The sequence below is a fragment of the Ranitomeya variabilis genome, chromosome 6 (assembly GCF_051348905.1).
Source record: "Ranitomeya variabilis isolate aRanVar5 chromosome 6, aRanVar5.hap1, whole genome shotgun sequence".
NCBI classification, from domain to species: Eukaryota; Metazoa; Chordata; class Amphibia; order Anura; family Dendrobatidae; genus Ranitomeya; species Ranitomeya variabilis.
The window spans coordinates 389,939,514-389,962,828 of record NC_135237.1 but is presented as its reverse complement, the minus strand read 5'-3'; the positions used below and the strand labels follow the sequence as shown (position 1 = coordinate 389,962,828).

Sequence of the window (23,315 nt, the reverse complement as noted above, 5' to 3'; positions counted from 1 at the left end):
TGGGACCACTTACCTATCCCCGTCAGTCCTGCAGGCACCTGGGACCACTTACCTATCTCCGTCAGTCCTGCAGGCACCTGGGACCACTTACCTATCTCCGTCAGTCCTGCAGGCACCTGGGACCACTTACCTATCTCCGTCAGTCCTGCAGGCACCTGGGACCACTTACCTATCCCCGTCAGTCCTGCAGGCACCTGGGACCACTTGCCTATCTCTGTCAGTCCTGCAGGCATCTGAGATCACTTACCTATCTCCGTCAGTCCTGCAGGCACCTGAGATCACTTACCTATCTCCGTCATTCCTGCAGGCACCTGGGACCACTTACCTATCTCTGTCAGTCCTGCAGGCACCTGGGACCACTTACCTATCCCCGTCAGTCCTGCAGGCACCTGGGACCACTTACCTATCCCCGTCAGTCCTGCAGGCACCTGAGATCACTTACCTATCTCCGTCAGTCCTGCAGGCATCTGAGATCACTTACCTATCTCCGTCAGTCCTGCAGGCATCTGAGATCACTTACCTATCTCTGTCAGTCCTGCAGGCATCTGAGATCACTTACCTATCCCCGTCAGTCCTGCAGGCACCTGGGACCACTTACCTATCCCCGTCAGTCCTGCAGGCACCTGGGACCACTTACCTATCCCTGTCAGTCCTGCAGGCACCTGAGACCACTTACCTATCCCCGTCAGTCCTGCAGGCACCTGGGACCACTTACCTATCTCCGTCATTCCTGCAGGCACCTGGGACCACTTACCTATCCCTGTCAGTCCTGCAGGCACCTGAGATCACTTACCTATCTCCGTCATTCCTGCAGGCACCTGGGACCACTTACCTATCTCCGTCAGTCCTGCAGGCACCTGAGATCACTTACCTATCTCCATCATTCCTGCAGGCACCTGGGACCACTTACCTATCTCCGTCAGTCCTGAAGGCACCTGGGACCACTTACCTATCTCCGTCAGTCCTGCAGGCACCTGGGACTTGCGCTGTGAGATCAAAAATAACAATTTCATAATCACCAACATTTACGACTTATTATAGGATGGGGATGACTTTCTAATGGGGGAAGATCCTCTAGTAGGGAATCAGTTGCTATTTTGGGATTGGATTAACACTTTAACTTCTGCTTTGGAATGCAGTTTTGCTAAACCTGCCCAGTTTCCAGTGAATTTACAGCAAAATTTCTCAGCAAGAGAAATTAACATAGGTTACAAACAGCTAATAATCCATAAGTGAGCAGAGTCTAGGCCTGCGCTCCATCCCACACACAGTGCACATTTCCTACCACTTTCCTCCTCACTCCTCTGCTCTGCTTTTTCAGTCTCTGCATGTGTTTCAATAAAGTTGCAATTGTTTGTTTCCCATCTTGCCGCGGGGGTCGCTGGGAGTTGTAGTCTTTGTCTCGCAGTCCTGCTCCTCCTCTCATGGCCGGCTCTGTGGGGCCGAACGGAGCAGCGGACTGGGTTGGTGACGAAGGCTGGAGAAGGCCGGGTCCGAAGAGGCACAATACTCCGTGTGGCCGGTCATGAGGTGAGGAAGGAGCCGGCGCCGGGGAAGTTTTCGCTGGGCGCCTTGTTGTGGGGTAGGCCGAGGAGGGGACGCTGCATGGGAGAGGCCCAGAGAGAAGGCTTTGTGATGGTCTGGAGGCCCGGGGACAGTGCAGGGAGGGTGGCGGGCTCCGTGCGGCTGTGTACTCCACACACTGACGGTGTACTGGGCAGGGGGCCGTACTGTGTGTGCCAGCTGTCAGGGCAGCCAGATCCTGGGCACAGCTCCTGCCTCTGCTCCCTTGTCCTCCCCACTTGTTGCTCTACTACTTTCTTGTAGTAATGTGGCTGTAGAAGCCTTGTCCTGAACCTAAAGGGGTATCAGTGATTGGTGCCCGGTGTAAAGGGACAGTCTGGCATCAGTGATTGGTGCCCGGTGTAAAGGGACAGTCTGGCATCAGTGATTGGCACCTGGTGTAAAGGGACAGTCTGGCATCAGTGATTGGTGCCCGGTGTAAAGGGACAGTCTGGCATCGGTGATTGGCGCCCGGTGTAAAGGGACAGTCTGGCATCAGTGATTGGCGCCTGGTGTAAAGGGACAGTCTGGCATCAGTGATTGGTGCCCGGTGTAAAGGGACAGTCTGGCATCAGTGATTGGTGCCCGGTGTAAAGGGACAGTCTGACATCAGTGATTGGTGCCCGGTGTAAAGGGACAGTCTGGCATCAGTGATTGGTGCCCGGTGTAAAGGGACAGTCTGGCATCAGTGATTGGTGCCCGGTGTAAAGGGACAGTCTGGCATCAGTGATTGGTGCCCGGTGTAAAGGGACAGTCTGGCATCAGTGATTGGCGCCCGGTGTAAAGGGACAGTCTGACATCAGTGATTGGTGCCCGGTGTAAAGGGACAGTCTGGCATCAGTGATTGGCGCCTGGTGTAAAGGGACATTCTGGCATCAGTGATTGGCGCCTAGTGTAAAGGGACAGTCTGGCATCAGTGATTGGCGCCTGGTGTAAAGGGACAGTCTGGCATCAGTGATTGGTGCCCTGTGTAAAGGGACAGTCTGTCATCAGTGATTGGCGCCTGGTGTAAAGGGACATTCTGGCATCAGTGATTGGCGCCTAGTGTAAAGGGACAGTCTGGCATCAGTGATTGGCGCCTGGTGTAAAGGTCTGCTCTGGCATCAGTGATTGGCGCCTGGTGTAAAGGTCTGCTCTGGCATTAGTGATTGGCCCTTTACACCAGGCGCCAGCCTGGCATCAGTGATTGGCGGCTGGTGTAAAGGTCCGCTCTGGCATCAGTGATTGGAGCCCTGTGTAAAGGGACAGTCTGGCATCAGTGATTGGCGCCTGGTGTAAAGGGACAGTCTGGCATCAGTGATTGGCGGCTGGTGTAAAGGTCCGCTCTGGCATCAGTGATTGGCGCCTGGTGTAAAGGTATCTTCTCTAGCTTTGTAATATTCTCTGTGCATTAATGCTCATGGTGGTGGAGATCATGCCTCCCCTCTCCGTTAGAGCTGCAGTGCTGCCCCATCACTGACGGACCCAACTGCCTATAATGAGGCTCATCCGTGTACGCCCTGTGTATTTGTGGCCTTATGTGTGATGGAGACTGTGGTGCAGATGTGAGTAGAGCCTTCAGGTGCCGATCTCTGTCTGGCTAGTAGCTGCCTCTCTGCCAACTCCTCTGTAGATCTAAATGCTGCACTCGGTTTTGTATTCTTGGAGTGAGCAGAGTAAGTCGCGGCCACACTCCTCTGGTAAGGCCATATCTAGTGCGTGAGATGAAGAATCAGCGGTGTAATATCAAGCACCTCAATCCTTCTCTCCCCCAACATCATATGTCCAAATTGTCAGTTTTAGGCCGTGGTCACACTTGCGAGTGCCATGCGAGAATCTCGCCCATTAATACCCGACACTGCCGCCGGCTGCATGTATTTCTTTTTCAGTATTTTTATTAACATTTTAATAACAAAACATGAACATAAAGCGAAGGGGAAAGGTGGTGGGAAGACAGGAGAGGGACATATATAATAATAATAATAATAATAATAATAATCTTTATTTTTATATAGCGCTAACATATTCTGCAGCGCTTTACAGTTTGCACACATTATCATCGCTGTCCCCAATTAAAGGATAACTCAATGAGTTATAAGTTTGTGATCCAAATATATGGAATATTGCAATAACTCTAAGATACATGAGATATATTAGGATAATAGTGATTGTTACTACAGATTTTTCATAGTTTTGTAGCTTCATATAACCCTACAACAAATATAATAAGTAATACAGTACAACACTAGAAACAAAAAGAATGAGGTACATTAACACGAAACATAGGTCTCGGATGCGGCTGCATGTATTTCTGTGCAGCTGAACGCTCCGGTCCCGAGTGCTGGCCGCAGTGCCGAGTATTGATGTGAGACACTCACGTGAGTTTCTCGCGTGGCACTCGCCAGTGTGACCCCGGCCTTAGGTGACTTTAAGGCAACATGCACACGCTCAGTATTTGGTCAGTTTTTTACCTCAGAATTTGTAAGCCAAAACCAGGAAGAGGAACAACCAGAGGAAAAGTGTAATAGAAACACCTCACCATTTCTGTATTTGTCACCCACTCCTGGTTTTGGTTACAGATGCTGAGGTGAAATACTGACCAAATACTGAACGTGCGAACATGGTGTTCTATCTACATATACCACATATCTGCATCAGATATACTGTTTTTCTAACAAAGTTTTGACAACCTTGCTGAGAGGAAGTAAGTGTCCTGCTACTTTTTTGAGTCAAATTCCTTGAAGGACCTGGTGCATATTTGATGGACCAGTTGTGGGTCTCCTGACCCGAACTCGACAGCTTCATATGTGGCTATGAGGCTGTAATGTATGAGCAGGAGACTCGGTCCATACTTGGCCTGTAAAATCCGGATGTGACAATCCAGGGCCTTCAGACATTAATCAATGACAAACGCCCCCCTTCTCATTCCCTGTCGCTCCAGCACCACCGACCCGACTCCTGACTGATGTCCCCGTACGTGACCCTTTATCACTGGTTACATAGCAGTGTGGTTGGTAAGTATGGCGGACCTCTGCACGCAGTACGACTTCTCCTGAAAGTATAGGCTGGGCACACACTGCAACATTACGGTAAATCCTATGTGTATTTCCATGGCAGAAATCCTAGGAGAGCGCTTGTGCCGTGAATGTGCCCCTCGTGTGCAGCAGATCCACCTAAGGCATAACCCTTCTGCCATTCAGTCCTCGGCGTGTCCGTGTGGAGCCAATTGTACAACACTTTTTTCCTTGGTGGATTTTTTGGGCCTCACTTTTGCATAAGTTGTGAGCACTTCATTAACATTGGGGGGGTGCATGACCGTGCATGGGTCACATCATATGTCATTCCATAGCTGTTTCTTTAGGGCATTTGTACATATGTAGTATTTGCAGCAAAATAATTCTGCAAAAAACAGATTGTGAGCAAGAAAAACTCTTCTTAAAATGTTTTTTTTTCTTTTTATGGTTGAGGACTACACATTAAATATTAATATACCTGTGATGGAGAAGTTGCCGATAGCAGCTAGTCTGATCCCAGCTCTAATGTTTTGCCTATGTAGTGGTTGCTCTGGGAAAGACCCCCACTCTGTCTGTGCACCAGTCTTACTGTATCTCCCCCTATGTGGGTTATGTGGCAGCGATGTTTGCTCCCTTGGTCGAGTTGGTGGTGGGTTCTTTGTGGACTCCATCACATGTGAGCAGGGTCCGACCCTCTGGACTGTTGGTTAGTGAATGGCCGCGGTGGTGATTGTGGCTGTAGCTCCGAGTTCCCCTCAGCGCTCCTCCTTTCTTACTCATTAGCGGCCGGGTACTCAGAGTGTTGCCTTGGTTCTGCTGTTGGTTTCTGCCAATCGTGGTTACAGTTTCTGTTGAAGAAACGGTTAAAAAAAATAATAGTTTTCTCATCTCTGCTTCAAAAACAGACCTGAGAGCAGCGTCGCTGCAGTCAGGGTTGATGAGGATTGTAAGGTAACCTCTCGCCACATTTTCCATATATGACCTGTATCCTCCACCTTGCAGAATAGTATTACTGCCAACTTTCTAAGGTCAATACCGCCCTGCAAACCTATGAAAATGCCTGAATTGTCCCTCGTCGTACGCTGATTGGTGCTGGGCTCCTCCTCTGTCCCTCACCATCTTTCTTGCCTTGGTGGATGTGGCTGGTGTCTCCTATGTCATCCACAGTCTGTTGAACACCTGCACAGTGGGGGACAAGAGGTGCGCAGGAACAGCATGTATGGATGATGTCACTCGTAATCGTGGTTGGAGAGACGGCGACAGACGAGGCGCCAAGCACAGTCCGGAGATGCCCATCCGGACCACAGATTGTCCTGAACATGGGATAGTAATAAAAAGCATTTTCTTATGTAAATGCGGCAGCTGTAGAAGTACTATTAAAGAAAGTGTAATGGTTACAGTTTATATAGAGAAAAACTAGTAACCGGTTCCCTTTAAGTTCATTTTACATGATGTGATTGTACAAACAAGAACTGAAGCGCATGAATGGATGTGGGTAATGTTCACACAGCATTCTACCTTCAGAGGCTTTGTAGGTCCTGCATCTAAACCCCTGCCAAACGGGTTTGGGTGTATGTATTGATGGGGTCGTGGAAAGTAATGATTCAGTCAAAGTCACTGTTTGCTCCCTCCGTTTTGCAGAGCTACGGACCTTAACCCACAGATGGAGAGACTGTACGTAAGGTAAAGCATGGTGTGAACATCCTCTTACATCTAGTCCCGTTCACTTGCTGTAATGTAGCCTGGCTCTCTTTAAAGGCAGTTTACTCGCCCATATGAAAAGATCCGTAAAGGGAACCTGTCAGCAGGATTGTGGTGGGTAACCTACAGACAGTGTCAGGTCAGCGCCGTTATACTGATTACAATGATACCTTGGGTGATGAAATCTGTCTTGTGGTTGTGTAATCTTTATTTGTAGTTTTCAGTTAATGAGATTCTCATGTTTCGGTGCGGGTCTGTGGGGGTCTTTATGTGGTGCTCTGGGGCTGCAGGCTTCATGTGGCGCTCTGCTTACATATGCATCCTTATGGGCTCATGACAGGTCACTGATCCCTCACTGACCTGTCCCGTTTTACATAATGCATATAACAGTGTTGATATTACTGTTGATAATCTTGATGTAATATTGTTAATGCCTATAATATTGTGGTTATTGTGAGGCTTGGGGGAAAAAAAATGACATCCATAAAATGTGCAGAGTCGCCTGTTCAGTAGCATCTATCTCTTACTGATAGATGCTGCTGCGCAACTGCCACTATTTTGCTGGATGTTTTTTTTTTTTTTTTTCTAAGCTTCACAATAGCCACAATATTATAGGCATTATTAACAATATTACATATCAAGATTATCAACAGTAATATCAACACTGTTATATGCATTATGTAAAATAGGGGACAGGTCAGTGAGGGATCAGTGACCTCAGGGCTGGTTTTAGACAAAGTGGAGCTCTGGGCAAAAGTTTAAAGTGGGGCCCCAAATGCTCACACATTGCACCATCACACAGAAACATTTCGGTTGTGTTCACAAGCGCTGAGTTCAGGGAGTAAAACAAGCATGATCGACAATGTTGAAGTTGTTTTACACTTGTTCCCGAGTTTATTTACACCGGCTGAGGAAGAATGATGGGGACAGATAGTCCTCAATACAGTATAATGCAGATCCCATATATTGCATTATGTATAACTAGATGGTGGCCCGATTCTAACGCATCGGGTATTCAATCTAGAATATGCATGTATGTATGTATATAGCAGCCACACAGTATATAGCACAGGCCACGTAGTATATAGGAGCCATGTAGTATATAGCAGACAAATACTACGTGGCCTGTGCTATATACTATGTGGCTGCTATATACATACATGCATACATACATACATACTATAGAATACCCGATGCGTTAATACAGCCCAAACAGTATAAAACACAGCCCACGCAGTATATAACATTGCCCACATAGTATATAGCAGCCCACGCAGTATATAGCAGCCCATGCAGTATATAGCAGCCATATAGTATCTAACATTGCCACATAGTATATAGCACAGCCCACGCAGTATCTAGCAGCCATGTAGTATATAACACAGCCCTCATAGTATTTAGCAGTGTGGGCACCATATCCCTGTTAAAAACAAAAAAAAAATCCTGGCAATATGCGCGCGGCTGCCGCCATCTTCCGTTCCCAGGATGCATTGTGAAATTACCCAGAAGACTTAGCGGTCTCGCGAGACCGCTAAGTCTTCTGGTTAATTTCGCAATGCATCTCTGGGAACGGAAGATGGCGGCCGGCGCGAGCGCATCGTCCGACAACGGAAGGTGAGAATAGCCGTTTTTTTGTTTTTTTATTATTTTTAACATTACATCTTTTTACTATTGATGCCACATAGGGAGCATCAATGGTAAAAAGTTGGGGACACACAGGATTAATAGCAGCGGTAACAGAGTGCATTACCCGCGCCATAACGCGGTCCGTTACCGCTGGTATTAACCCCGTGTTTGCGGTGACTGGAGGGGAGTATGCGGGCGCCGGGCAGTGACTGCAGGGGAGTAGGGAGGGACTAATCGGACTGTGACCATCGCTGATTGTTCGCGGCAGCCATGACAGGCAGCTGGCGAGACCAATCAGCGACGCGGGATTTCCGTGACGGAAGTTGCAGGCAGAAAGACGGAAGTACCCCTTAGACAATTATATATACAGTCATGGCCAAAAGTATTCACACCCCTGCAATTCTGTCAGATAATACTCAGTTTCTTCCTGAAAATGATTGCAAACACAAATTCTTTGTTATTATCTTCATTTAATTTGTCTTAAATGAAAAAACACAAAAAGAATTGTCCTAAAGCCAAATTGGATATAATTTCACACCAAACATAAAAAAGGGGTGAAATTACAGCACCTGTAACTTACCTGTGGCACCTAACAGGTATTGGCAATAACTAAATCACACTTGCAGCCAGTTGACATGGATTAAAGTTGACTCAACCTCTGTCCTGTGTCCTTGTGTGTACCACATTGAGCATGGAGAAAAGAAAGAAGACCAAAGAACTGTCTGAGGACTTGAGAAACCAAATTGTGAGGAAGCATGAGCAATCTCAAGGCTACAAGTCCATCTCCAAAGACCTGAATGTTCCTGTGTCTACCGTGCGCAGTGTCATCAAGAAGTTTAAAGCCCATGGCACTGTGGCTAACCTCCCTAGATGTGGACGGAAAAGAAAAATTGACTAGAGATTTCAATGCAAGATTGTGCAGATGTTGGATAAATAACCTCGACTAACATCCAAACAAGTTCAAGCTGCCCTGCAGTCCGAGGGTACAACAGTGTCAACCCGTACTATCCGTCGGTGTCTGAATCAGAAGGGACTGTATGGTAGGAGACCCAGGAAGACCCCATTTCTTACCCCGAGACATAAAAAAAGCCAGGCTGGAGTTTGCCAAAACTTAACTGAAAAAGCCTAAAACGTTTTGGAAGAATGTTCTCTGGTCAGAAGAGACAAAAGTAGAGCTTTTTGGGCAAAGGCAATCAACATAGAGTGTACAGGAGAAAAAAGGAGGCATTCAAAGAAAAGAACATGGTCCCTACAGTCAAACATGGCGGAGGTTCCCTGATGTTTTGGGGTTGCTTTGCTGCCTCTGGCACTGGACTGCTTGACCGTGTGCATGACATTATGAAGTCAGAAGACTACCAACAAATTTTGCAGCATAATGTAGGGCCCAGTGTGAGAAAGCTGCATCTCCTTCAGAGGTAATGGGTCTTCCAGCAGGACAATAACCCAAAACACACACTTCAAAAAGCACTAGAAAATGGTTTGAGAGAAAGCACTGGAGACTTCTAAGGTGGCCAGCAATGAGTCCAGACCTGAATCCCATAGAACACCTGTGGAGAGATCTAAAAATGGCAGTTTGGAGAAGGCACCCATCAAATATCAGGGTCCTGGAGCAGTTTGCCAAAGAAGAATGGTCTAAAATTCCAGCAGAGCATTGTAAGAAACTCATTGATGGTTACCGGAAGCGGTTGGTCGCAGTTATTTTGGCTAAGGGTTGTGCAACCAAGTATTAGGCTGAGGGTGCTAATACTTTTGTCTGGCCCATTTTTGGAGTTTTGTGTGAAATGATCAATGTTTTGCTTTTTGCTTCATTCTCTTTTGTGTTTTTTCATTTAAGACAAATTAAATGAAGATAATAATACCAAAGAATTTGTGTTTGCAATCATTTTCAGGAAGAAACTGAGTATTATCTGACAGAATTGCAGGGGTGTCAATACTTTTGGCCATGACTGTATAGATGTACTCCCCATTGTCCTTGATAGAGTATACTGCAGCCCCCCCTCATAGAGTATAATGCAGTCCTTTTCATAGTATAGTGCAGCCCCAGCACACACAGTGTAGTGCAGCACACACATATACAGTACAGACCCACACCTAATACTCTCTTCTCCTTGTTCCCCATGATGCGGCAGGCTCTGCTCTGGTCTCAGCAGCTCTTGCTCCGGTTTCAGCAGCTCTACTGCTGGCACAGCGTGGCGCACGATGATATTACATTATTGTGCGTCAGCTGAGTCACAAGCAGAGCGGGAGTGATGGAAGAGGCAGCGTCAGCTGACACTGTCTTTTCCATCAGTGCTTTCAACTGTATCAGCGTCTATGATGCTTATAAGTTGAATGTGCAATAGGAGGTGTGGTGCCGGGTCCCTCTTGCGGGCCTCATAGTGGCCGTGTGTTGTGCCGCTATTAGTGGCACTCCACTGGCTGGGTTCCCTTGGAGGAGCACGAGCCTTAGGCAGGTGCCTGGTCTGCTTGCCCCTGACGCCGTCCCTTAGTGACCTGTGGTGCTCTCCTGAAGAAAGAAAATGACACAATCCCTTAAATGAGCAGTTAAGGCCGTTGTGATTTAGCGCTGTTACTTTCAGCTGTAGCATGTGAACTCGGCCTACTGGGCAATTTACAGGCTCTGACTCGCTGTTAAATCTCCACAGATCCGCTACATACAAGTGAATCCATCAGTGGTCATTAGACAAACCTACAAATGTTCCATGCGAACAGAACAATTACCGTACTAGAGCGATTGTTCTATGCAAATCATGTTCTCTGCAGCATGTTTACACAGGATGGTGTGTATCTTCGCACCCTATGAACGAACATTTTGATCATTTATCAGGTGCCGTGCCTGCTTTAGCAGGCCAATAGTTGTGACCTTTACTAAGAATGCTCTTTCCTTGATTAGTAGCATATCTGTGGGTGCGTATAAACTGTATGATGCTGTGTTCCACATCTGCTGATCACCAATATGTTTGCCGATTGGTTGATCATTTGACTCCTTAGTAACCAGCTCAATTTTGACCTTAGTGATCAAGCCAAGTTAAGCAATTCTGATCAGTGTCACTTTTAAGAAGAACTCTGGAACGCTTCAAGGGATCCCAGTGATTCTGAGACTTTTTTTTCGTGACCAATCGTAATTAATGATAGTGGTCAAATTTATTCGATATGACTTGCGTTTAATTATGAAAAGAACGGAAATTTGGCTAAAATTTTGGAAGTTTTGCCATTTTCAAACTTTCGTGCCCTTAAATTAGAGGGCTAGATCATACAAAATAGTTCATAAATAACATTTCTCACCTGTCTACTTTGCATCAGCACAATTTTGGAAGCCTATTTTTTTTCTTGGGAAGTTATAAGGGTTGAAAGTTGACCAGCGATTTCTCATTTTTCCAGCAAAATTGACAAAACCATTTTTTTAGAGACCACCTCACATTTGAAGTGACCTTGAGGGTCTTATATGATAGAAAATACCCAAAAGTGACAACATTCTAAAAACTGCAGCCCTCAAGGTGCGCAAAACCACATCCAAGAAGTTTAACCCTTCAGTTGCGTCACGAGAACTGAAGCAATGTGACGCAAGCGTTTTGTAATTTTTACAAGGTTAACAGGAGAAAATGGATGCCGACATATGTGTAATTTCTCCTGGGTGCGCCGATACCCCGTATGTGGGGGAAATCCAGTGTTTGGGAGTATGACAGAGCTCGGAAGGGAAGGAGCGCCGTTTGACTTTTTGAATGTAAAATTGTCTGCAATCGAGAGCGGACGCCATGTTGCATTTAGAGACCCCTCTGATGAGCCTAAACAGTGGAAACCCCACACTAGTGACCCCATTTTGGAAACCTCATCACACAAGGATTTTATTCAGATGTATAGTGAGCATTTTGAACTCGCAGGTACAACACAGAATTTGATAGCAGTAGGTTGTCGTATTGAATATGTTGTCATTAATAGAGATGAGCGAATTTGATCGGGTCAGGGCTTATTTTACAAGCTATAGCGCTTACTAAATAAGCATCAGAGGGAACCCGGCTTCCTGGATCGCGCCGGCTGATCGGCTCCACAGCTGCATGTCTCGTGCTTGTGTGACCGTCATGACACATGCATGTTCTCCCCGTGTTTGCGTGGGTTTCCTCCGGGTTCTCCGTTATCTCCCACATTCCAAAGACATACTGATAGAGAATTTAGATTGTGAGCCCTATCGGGGACAGAGATGATAATGTGTGCAAACTGTAAAGCGCTGCGGAATATGTTGGCGCTATATAAATAAAGATATTATTATTACTATTATGCAGCTGCGGAGCCGAACAGCTGATCAGCCCGAGCGATCCAGGAAGCCGGTTTCCCTCTGCAGCTTATTTGCTAAGCTTTATAGCTGACCCGATCAAATTCGCTCATCTCTAGTCATTAGTGTTGAGCACAAGTGCTGGCTACTCCAGTTTGCATTGGGTGCTCAGCTATGCACTAAGTATCGCGGGTGCTCGAGTGACATGCTCATGTCCCTGCACCGCATGTTTTGCGGCTGTTAGACAACTGAAAAAAAAGACATGGGGGTCCGTGACACTCCGTGCTTATCCGATCACTAGCCATCGGACAAATTTAATTTTAAATCAAACTTTTTATTTTGTGATCGCAATTATTCACCGATCACATGACGGGACCGTAAAAAAAATAAAAAAAAAGTACTCTTAACAGCCGTTGTTAAGAGGTTAGTAGGCGAGTTACTAGGTCAATTTCCCCACAGGTGGACACTGACTGATTTGTAATGGATTGTTCACTGCACATAGGTTGCCATTCCTATCGGAAGCGCAGATTTTAATTTGCAAGCTAAAAAGATAATTCCATCGAATGAACAAAGGTTTTGCTCGTTCATTGGGTGATCGGCTGCCTGTTCAGACTGCAGGATCATTAAATAGTATTCCTTGGAACGCTTGTTTCACAATAATCTTGTGGAGTAAATTAACCTTTAGTGGCTTTTAAGGGGTTGGTGGCAGTAATTTCTTATCTTTCAGAAGGTTGTTCTGCTTTAGTGTAATTATGAGGATGGTCCCTATCTCCATGCTGCAGGATGTGGTAGTTTTCTCATTCCTGTGCTAATTGCTTGTTCCCTGCCTATCATTCTCTGGTTTATTCTTTATCTGTGGGCAATAAATTACCTTCCATACCAGCATACAGCCATGTTAATTACATGCCAGGCTTCGGGACAGAAGAACTGTGCTTGGCAACTGTTACCACTCATGATTCATCCTCTCTAATCACAAGACTTTGAAGCCTTCCTCCCATCATTTACATGCCCCGGAGACCACTTCCAAACATTTGTGACTACTGGTGGGTTCCTATGTTCTCTCCTGGTTTGTATTGTATGTTACCTCATCCACACTGCTTGTTGTGGGAAACACTGCTGGACTGGGAAATCTTCAGCCTGTCCAAACAGTTTAAAAATTGCTTTCCGCTAAATGTCCTATGTAAATTTATATGCGTCTGAAACAGTTTATCCAAGAAGTATTGTTTCTCCTTGCGGAGAGTGACATGTTAAGCATGTCGAGGTGAGGAGACTTAAACCCGCAATGCTCCTCTGGGAAATATGCAAATTGTCTCTTCAGAGAGGAAGAGGACTAGAACTCTAGTGCCACCTATTGGAAGTAGCAGTTAGGATTGCTACTTCCAATAGGTGGCACTAGAGTTCTAGTCCTCTTCCTCTCTGAAGACAATTAGAAACCGTTTAGAAATGTAGTTAGCAGGCTAACATAGACCGTAGAGTTGAGTGCTCAGCAGCGGGGAACTTCACACTGGTCTGTGGCCATACCTGGTCCAATGTTTGTCTGCACGTATCCACAGTGGGACTAAGGAAGTGAGCCAACGAATTTGCGGTTAGCGCGGTGGCCTCTATAGCTATGTATGTAATTACATGAAGTTTCCTATATACACCTTCAGAAATAGTGCAGCTTCCGATAATCATTAACTTGTCCGACTAAACAATGTCTCTCACGCTGTAGAGCATTTTTTTTCTCCTATCCAGTTGCCAATGTTTTCTCTCCAGTGCCGAAAGTACCAGTGTATAAAAGTGAAATTATGTATAAATCTGTGTTTTTGTTTTGTTTTAGGTCTCATTCAGACATCAGTATTTTTACGTACGTGATTTTCACGTACGTGATTTTCACAGAATACGTACCGTATTATATACTCGAGTATAAGCCGACCCGAGTATAAGCCAAAGCACCTAATTTTGCTACAAAATACTGGGAAAACTGATTGACTAGAGTATAAGCCAGGTATGCACGGCCCCTTCATCCCCATCCTGGTATGCACGGCCTCCTCATCCCCCCCCCCCCCCCATCCTGGTATGCACGGCCTCCTCATCCCCCATCCTGGTATGCACGGCCTCCTCATCCCCCATCCTGGTATGCACGGCCTCCTCATCCCCCATCCTGGTATGCACGGCCTCCTCATCCCCCATCCTGGTATGCACGGCCTCCTCATCCCCCATCCTGGTATGCACGGCCTCCTCATCCCCCATCCTGGTCTGCATGTGCGGCATCAGAAAAACATGCAAAAAAATAGACCATACTACCTACCGTCTCTGCGCTCCCTCGCAACGTCTTGTTCTGATGCCAGCAGCTTCAACGGCGGGGCGATCACATGTGCCCGTTGCTAAAGAGAAATGAATATTCACTGCTCTCGCAGTGAATATTCATTCCCTTAAGTATCGGGCACACGTGATTGCCTGACCGCTGCTGGCTGCGACTACTGTGCCTGTTATTAAAGAGAAATGAATATTCACTGTCAGTGCAGTGAATATTCATTTCTCCAGCAGCAGGCACAAGCTTTCGATCCGCTGCTCCGCCGATGCCGCTCCCCCTCCGTCTTCTGGGGCCCTCACTCGAGCATAAGCCGAGGGGTGCTTTTTCAGCACAAAAAAATGCTGAAAAACTCTGCTTATACTCGAGTATATACGGTAACTAAGTTTGATTGTTAAATTGCATAACGGCTGCCTTTGTTGTTTTGTAGCATATATCTGAGGTATCACTACAGCTGAAGTCACTTTGGCCAGGAGGCCGCAGTATGCTCAGGACAACCTGCTCACTGTTGAGGACCTGATAAAATATTGAAAGGAAACTAATTATGTCTCTTTTTTTCCTTTTGTGCTTTCAGGTGATGTTCCCAGAAGCTAAATGACGCCATTTAAAAAAAGAAGTGAAGCAGTGATTGATGGCGGTGTTCTAGGGCCAATCCACTGGAGGAGTCCAACAGCAAGAGGACTTGGTCGCTTGCCATAATGAAGAAAATCAGTCTGAAAACCTTTCGCAAATCTTTTAACTTGAACAAAAGCAAAGAAGAAAATGATTTTGTAATGGTACAGCAGCCTTCAATTACCAATAACTTTGTGAAAGATGACTCTATATTTGGTAGCTGCTATGGCAAAGACTTGACAGGATGTGAAATCAACAGTGAAGATGAGAAAGGTGGCAAAAATAGGCCAAAAAGTGAGAGCCTAATGGGGACATTAAAGAGGCGCCTTTCAGCAAAGCAGAAGCAAAAAGGAAAGGGAAGCACATCCGTTAACTCGGCTGAAGAAGACACATTTTCTTCATCTTCTGCACCTATTACTTTTAAAGACGTGAGATCTCAAAGGCCTTTAAGGTCAACATCCCTTCGAACTCACCACTACAGCCCAACGCCATGGCCTTTGCGTCCTACAAACTCTGAAGAGACATGTATAAAGATGGAAGTAAAAGTTAAAGCATTAGTCCATTCCACCAGTCCCAGCCCTGCGCTTAATGGGGTTCGAAAGGACTTTCATGAGCTGCAGACAGATAATGTTTATCAGGAACAAGTTAACGCTTTGAAAAGTACAGAGTCTCATAATGGAGATCTCCACCTGCATATTAATGAACATGTGCCTGTAGTTATAGGACTTATGCCTCAGGACTATATTCAGTATACTGTGCCTTTAGATGAGGGAATGTATCCTTTGGAAGGACCACGTACTTACTGTTTGGACAGCTCATCACCGATGGAAATTTCTGCTGTACCTTCCCACATAGGAAGTAATGGCTTTCACGAAGAGGAAAGTCAAGTTGCTCCAGATGTAGTAGTGGCTTCGGACATCTTTGTGGACCATACTGTGAATGGTCTGCTGCATAGTACCAATGGAGTTCTTTTTCAAAACTCCAGGGTAAGTCACAATGATGTTCCTCCACTGTCACCATTACTACCTCCAGTCCAGAACAGTCAAATCCAAAGGAACTTTGCAGGACTTAATAGCACAGAAGCACACATGGCGGAAAACATGCGGTGCCATTTGAATTTCGACCCAAACACTGCTCCTGGTGTGAGCCGAGTCTATGACTCTGTACAATGCAGTGGACCTATGGTAGTCACCAGTCTTACTGAGGAGCTTAAAAAACTTGCAAGACAAGGATGGTACTGGGGACCCATCACACGCTGGGAAGCAGAAGAAAAATTGGCTAATGTGCCAGATGGCTCCTTTTTGGTCCGTGACAGTTCTGATGACCGTTATCTCTTAAGCCTAAGTTTTCGTTCCCATAGTAAAACACTTCATACTAGAATTGAACATTCAAATGGTAGGTTTAGCTTTTATGAACAGCCAGATGTGGAAGGACATACATCCATAGTGGACCTTATAGAGCATTCCATCAGGGACTCGGAGAATGGAGCCTTTTGTTACTCCAGATCTCGAGTTCCCGGATCGGCTACTTATCCAGTTAGACTAACCAACCCAGTGTCCCGGTTTATGCAGGTGCGGTCTTTGCAGTACCTGTGTCGTTTTGTGATACGCCAGTATACCAGAATAGACCTGATTCAGAAACTGCCTTTGCCAAACAAAATGAAGGATTATTTACAGGAAAAGCACTACTGAACTTGTGGGAATTTTGCAATTTGCACTTTGGATCAAAAAAGAGATTTAAATACAGTTTACAAACTTTCATTGCTATATGAATATTTTGCTGCCATATTTTAGTTTTGAGAAACAAGTGTAATGCATTATTCTTTTTTTTTTTTTTTTTCCTTCATAGTAAAACCATAAAACATCCGATGTGTGAAATCACCATCTTTTCTCAACTTCCAAAATCATAATGTGAAATATTAGATTTACCTAATTTTTTTTTTTTTTTTTAGCTGCTATCCACTGACTATTATGCATTGAAAGCACACCTTTCATGTGTCTTTACCACCGCTGACATTAAATTGAACCTGTAGATTTGCACCTTTGTTACCTGTTTGTTTTTAAAGTAGGAACCTGCATACTTGTATATTTCCATACACACATCGAGAGCTTAAAGCGGTTGTCCAGAGGATGAACCACTCTTGTTTCATTGCAGCCATTTGGTAAATTCAAAACAGTTCATTTTTTTCTCATTAATGTACACTCAAGTCCTATCAGTTTAATTAAACACAGCTGGACTCCAATGAAGGAGTAGAACCATCTCAAGGAGGATCACAAGGAAATGGACAGCATGTGACTTAAATATGAGTGCCTGAGCAAAGAGTCTGAATACTTATGAACATGTGATATTTCAGTTTCTTTTTTAATACATTTGCAAAAATTTCTACATTTGTTTTTTTTTTTCAGTCAGGATGGGGTGCAGAGTGTACATTAATGAGAAAAAATGAACTTTTTTGAATTTACCAAATGGCTGCAATGAAACAAAGAGTGACAAATTTAAAGGGGTCTGAATACTTTCCTTTCACCCTGTTTATCTCTGATCTCTACCTCCTCATCCCCTTTTGACACACCACAAATCCTTGAGAATTGCACGATTGGGTTGACCTGTCTTATTCATTGATTGAAAACTCTGGTGCTCTGCTATTGTGTTGTTAGGACCAGGTAGTAGAGACCAGCGGGAGCTGGGTAGGCATCAGATCTAGGGCCTTCAACCCCTTTCTGTGCTTGGACGGAATAGTACGTCCAAGGACAGAACCCCCGCTTTGATGCAGGCACCGACGGTGAGCCTGCATCAAAGCCGGGAGATGTCAGCTGTTTTGTACAGCTGACATGTGCCCTCAATAGCTGCAGGTGGAATCACAATCCACCCGCCACTATTAACTAGTTAAATGCCGCCGCCAAACTCTGACAGTGGCATTTAACTAGCGCTTCCGGCCGCGCGGCCGGAAATGTGCTCATCGCCGATCCCCCCCGTCACATGATCGGGGGTCAGCGATGCGTCGGCATGACAACCAGAGGGGTCTACTGAAGACATCTGGTTGTTGATGCCGGATTGCTGTGAGCGCCACCCTGTGGTCAGTACTCGTAGCAATGCAGCAATTCTACTACATAGGAGTATGTAGCAGAGTGGATCAGGCTATGCCAGCTTCTAGCCTCCCATGGAGGCTATTGAAGCATGGCAAAAGAAAAAAAAAAAAAAGTTAAAAATATATATATAAGATAAAAAAAATAAAAGTTTAAATCGCTCCCCTTTCGCCCCATTCAAAATAAAAAATTAAAAAAAATATATCAAACCTTCCGTATATACCCGAGTATAAGCTTGCCACAAAAAACTGGAAAAACTTAATGACTCGAGTATAAGCCTAGGGTGGAAAATGCAGCAGCTACCGGTAAATGCCAAAAGTAAAAATAGATACCAATAAAAGTAAAATTGAGACATCAGTAGGTTAAGTGTTTTTGAATATCCATGTTGAATCAGGAGCCCCATATAATGCTCCATACAGTTTATGATGGCCCCATAAGATGCTCCATATTTAAATATGCCCCATATAATCCTGCATAAAGATTAATAATGGCCCCATAAGATGCTTCATAGACACATTTGCCCAATATAATGCTGCACAAATGTTGATTATGACCCCATAAGATGCTCCATAAAGATATTTGCGCCATATAGTGCTGCACAAATGTTGATTATGGCCCCATAAGATGGTCCATACAGACACTTGCCCCATTTGCTGTTGCTGCGATACAAAAAAAAAAAAATCACATACTCGCCTCTCTGTCACTCAGGCCCCCGGCACTTTCAATATTCACCTGACTTCGTTCCGGCGCCGCTCCATCTTCAGCATCTTCTGCACTGACGTTCAGGCAGAGGGCGTGCAGTAACCATGTCACCACGCCCTCTGACCTGAGCGTCACTGCAGAAGACGCTGAAGACGGAGCAGCGCCGGAACGTGGAGCAGGTGAATATCGTGCAGCGCCGCGCCACACCCCCCCCCCGTTATACTCACCTGCTTCCCCGGTGCCGCGGCTTCTTCCTGTTTTGAGCGGTCACCGTTAACGCTCATTACAGTAATTAATATGTGGCTCCACCCCTATGTTAGGTGGAGCCGCGTATTCATTACTGTAATGAGCAGTGCCATGTGACCACTCAGTACAGTGAGAAGCTGCGGCGCCGGGGAAGCAGGGACCTGCAGGACCGCGCCAGAAGCAGGTGAGGAGTATAATTAGACAGCCCCTGCTCCCCCTCCCCTGCTGACCCCTGGGTATGACTCGAGTATAAGCCGAGAGGGGGACTTTCAACCACAAAACATGGGCTGAATATCTCGGCTTATACTCGAGTATATACGGTACATATATTTGGTATTGCCGCGTTCAGAATCGCCCGATCTATCAATAAAAAAAGGATTAACCTGATCGCTAAACGGCGTAGCGAGAAAAAAATTAAAAATGCCAGATTTACGTTTTTTTGGTTGCCACGACATTGCATTAAAATGCATTAACGGGCGATCAAAAGAACGTATCTGCACTAGTGATGAGTGAGTATACTCTTTGCTCGGGTGGTCTCCGAGTATGTGTGACTGCTCAGAGATTGTTTTCCTTGCCGCAGCTGCATGATTTGCAGCTCCTAGCCAACTTGATTACATGTGGGGATTCCCTAGCAACCAGGCAACCCCCACATGTACTCAGGCTGGCTAGCAGTTGTAAATCATGCAGCTGGTTCAACAAAAACTAAATCTCCAAGCAGTCACATACTCGGAGACCACTCGAGCAACGAGTATGCTCATCACTAATCTGCACCAAAATTATATCATTAAAAACGTCAGCTTGGCCTGCAAAAAATAAGCCCTCACCCGACCCCAGATCACGAAAACTGGAGATGCTACGGGTATAGGAAGATTGCGCAAATTCTTTTTTTTTCCAGCAAAGTTTAAAATTGTTTTTACCACTTAGAGAAAAAATAACCTAGATGTGTTTTGTGTCTATAAACTCATAATGACTTGAAGAATCATAGTGGCTGGTCATTTTTAGCATTTAGTGAACCTAGCAAAAAAGCCATAAAGTGTGGGATTGCACTTTTTTTGCAATTTCACCGCACTTGGAATTTGTTTCCCATTTTCTAGTACAAGACTTGCTAAAACCAATGATGCCGTTCAAAAGTGCAACTTGGCCCGCAAAAAATAAGCCCTCACATGGCCATATTGATGGAAAAATAAAAAAGTTATGGCTCTGGGAAGAAGGGGAGCCAAAAACGCAAAACCGATAAGCTGGGGTCATTAAGGGGATAAAAACTAAAACAAGTTTATTGAAAGTGGTCTCAGTTTACACTTCCTAAAATTGGTGTTAAAATTGTGTCAAACTTATTGACTTATGTTAGACTGCTTAGCCCAAGTTTACACAACCTATTAGGCTGGTTTCAGACTTGCGTTCCTGTGCGCTGGGGATGGCAGCTTACTTCCTCCTTGATTCCTCCGTGAAGCTCCACCTACTGCCGGCTGCATCCTGCGTTTCCTTGCGTTCCTATCTTTAACATTGGGTACGCAGGGACATGCGTTGTATGCAGATGTGTCTGCATGCGGCGATTTGAGGTGTGCGGCACCCGCATGGAAACGGAGGAAGGAAGGAGGAAGTATGCTGCCATCCACAGCGCACAGGAACGCAAGTCTGAAACCAGCCTTAGCTGGCTTATTCTGTCAATTTTTTTTTTTTTCATTAACACCCAGTGTAGTCAATTAAGCCACACTCTTTCCTCATAAATCTTATGGATAAGACTTTTTGGGGTGCGCATTTAGAATATTGAATCTCCCATTCTCTCTGGGTGAATTGGAAGAACCTGTCATTAGATACAGCGGGGGAAATAAGTATTTGATTCCTTGCTGATTTTGTAAGATTGCCCACTGACAAAGACATGAACAGTCTATAATTTTAAGGGTAGGTTAATTTTAACATTGAGAGATAAGATATCAAAAATAAAATCCAGAAAATCACATTTTATAAATTATATAAATTTATTTGCATTTTGCAGTGAGAAATAAGTATTTGATTTCCCTACCATCTATTAAGGCCACATGCACACGTTGCGGAAAGTGTTGCCGATTTTTCCAGACTGATTTTGGTAAATCCGCAGGTAAACCGCACTGCGGATTACCTGAGGAATTACCGCGTATTTACCACGTTTTATCCGGATTTTGTGCTGATTGCACCTGCGGTTTTACACCTGCGGAATCCTATTATGGAGCAAGTGTAAAAGAATTGACATACTGCGGAATAAACAACGCTATGTTTCCGCTCGTTTTTTTCTGCAGCATGTGCACTGCGGATTTTGTTTTCCATAGGTTTACATGGTACTGTAAACTCTGGAAAACTGCTGTGGAACCGCAGCAAAATCTGCAATGTGCACATACCCTAAGAGTTCTGGCTCCTACAGACCAGTTAGATGCTCCAAATCAACTCGTTATTCGGATTAAAGACCGCTGGCTTACATAGTCACCTGTATAAAAGACTCCTGTCCACAGACTCATTTAATCAGTCAGACTCTAACCTCTACAACATGGGCAAGACCAAAGAGCTTTATAAGGATGTCAGGGACAAGATCATAGACCTGCACAAAGCTGGAATGGGCTACAGAACCATAAGTAAGACGCTGAGTGAGAAGGAGACAACTGTTGGTGCAATAGTAAGAAAATGGAAGAACACCTGGATGATTCTATGAGTAGTTGGAAGAAGGTGCTGCGGTCAGATGAGACAAAAATTGAGGTCTTCGGTATTAACTCAAGTCGCCATGTTTGGAGGAATAGAAATGCTGCCTATGACCCAAAGAACACCGTCCCCTCTGTCAAGCATAGAGGTGGAAACATATTTTGGGGGTGTTTAACTGCTAAGGGCACAGAACTACTTCACCGCATCAATGGGAGAATGGATAGAGCCATGTACCATAAAATCCTGACTGACAACCTCCTTCCCACCGCCAGCACATTAAAAATGGGTTCTGGCAGGGTCTTCCAGTAAGAAAATGACCCAAAACATACAGCCAAGACAACAAAGGAGTGGCTTAAAAAGAAGCACATTAATGTCATGGAGTGGCCTAACTAGTCTCCAGACCTTAATCCCATAGAAAACTTATGGAAGGATTTGAATTTCCGAGTTGCCAAGCGATAGCGTCAAAATCTTAATGATTTAGGCCGGGTTCATATTTGCGGAGGGCTGCGTACGTCCTTCGTTAAGCCCCTATCTTTAACATTGGGTACGCAGGACATGCAGATGTGTCATTTTGACGTTCTTGCCGTCGGCACAAAGCGCAACTTGTTCACAGGAAAACCCACTTCAGTCTTCAGTTGGTGCAATGCAATTTCCTTATTGCAAGGGCCGCCTTGACCCAAATTTGCACTCACCCCAATCCCCCCTTGGAAGAAACATGGAAGAAGGCCTCCTAAAACAAAAAAAAACAAAAAAAAAACTCCCATTGCAAAGGAGCTGGTCTCCTAGACTCGTAATGCCCATACACAAAGTGCATGGGCTGACAGACATTTCCCCATGGGTGGTACACTTTTAAAAAATATTTCATGGGCATCATAGACACCCTTGCCAAGAATTGGACTGGCTGTAGCAGCACAGAACACGTTAACCCTGGTGATCTAGTGGTGGAAAATGAGACATTGATGAAGGCCTCATTAAAAACTAGACCCAATGTAAAAGAGCGGGTCTGCTAGACTTGTAATGCCCATACACTAAGTGCATGGGCTGACAAACATTTCCCCATGGTGGGTACATTTTTTAAAAATATTTTATGGGCATCATAGACACCCTTGAGCAAAAAATGAGTGACTTTTGCATCACGGAATACGTTCACCCTGCTGTTCGTATGTGGATGTTTGTGGATGATGAGAATAAAGGAGGAGGGTAACACCAAACAGACCAAATCAGGAAGCGTATACCCTTGTGTGGTTGTGAATAGGTGCATGAGAATACACCTCCAGAAAAAAGAACATGTATTTGAGGTTATGTTTCGCTGTTTTCACTTGGTGGTGTACAGAAGTCTTGCCCAATCCAGCCTTTTTTCATTTTTATAAGATACTATAGAGATCAAAGCTCAAATGCACTGTAAAAATAACCAGATTGATGCTCTTAAGAAACAATAAAGTCACTATAATAAAGACGACCTTAAGCACTCAAAATACATCCAAAAAGACTCGGTCCATATGATGGAAAAGAAAATATTTTGTAGTTTATTGTGGTTCACAGCTGAACAATGAATA

General features: G+C 45.0%; 1 protein-coding gene across 1 annotated transcript; it reads left to right on the top strand.

Moving 5' to 3' along the window:
- Positions 1–1,371: 1,371 nt before the first annotated feature.
- SOCS6 (suppressor of cytokine signaling 6) lies at positions 1,372–17,095 on the top strand. The gene is made up of 2 exons (XM_077270106.1): positions 1,372–1,530; positions 15,021–17,095. The coding sequence occupies exon 2, from the start codon at positions 15,145–15,147 to the stop codon at positions 16,747–16,749; it is 1,605 nt and encodes a 534-aa protein (XP_077126221.1). The 5' UTR covers positions 1,372–1,530; positions 15,021–15,144; the 3' UTR covers positions 16,750–17,095.
- Positions 17,096–23,315: the final 6,220 nt, after the last annotated feature.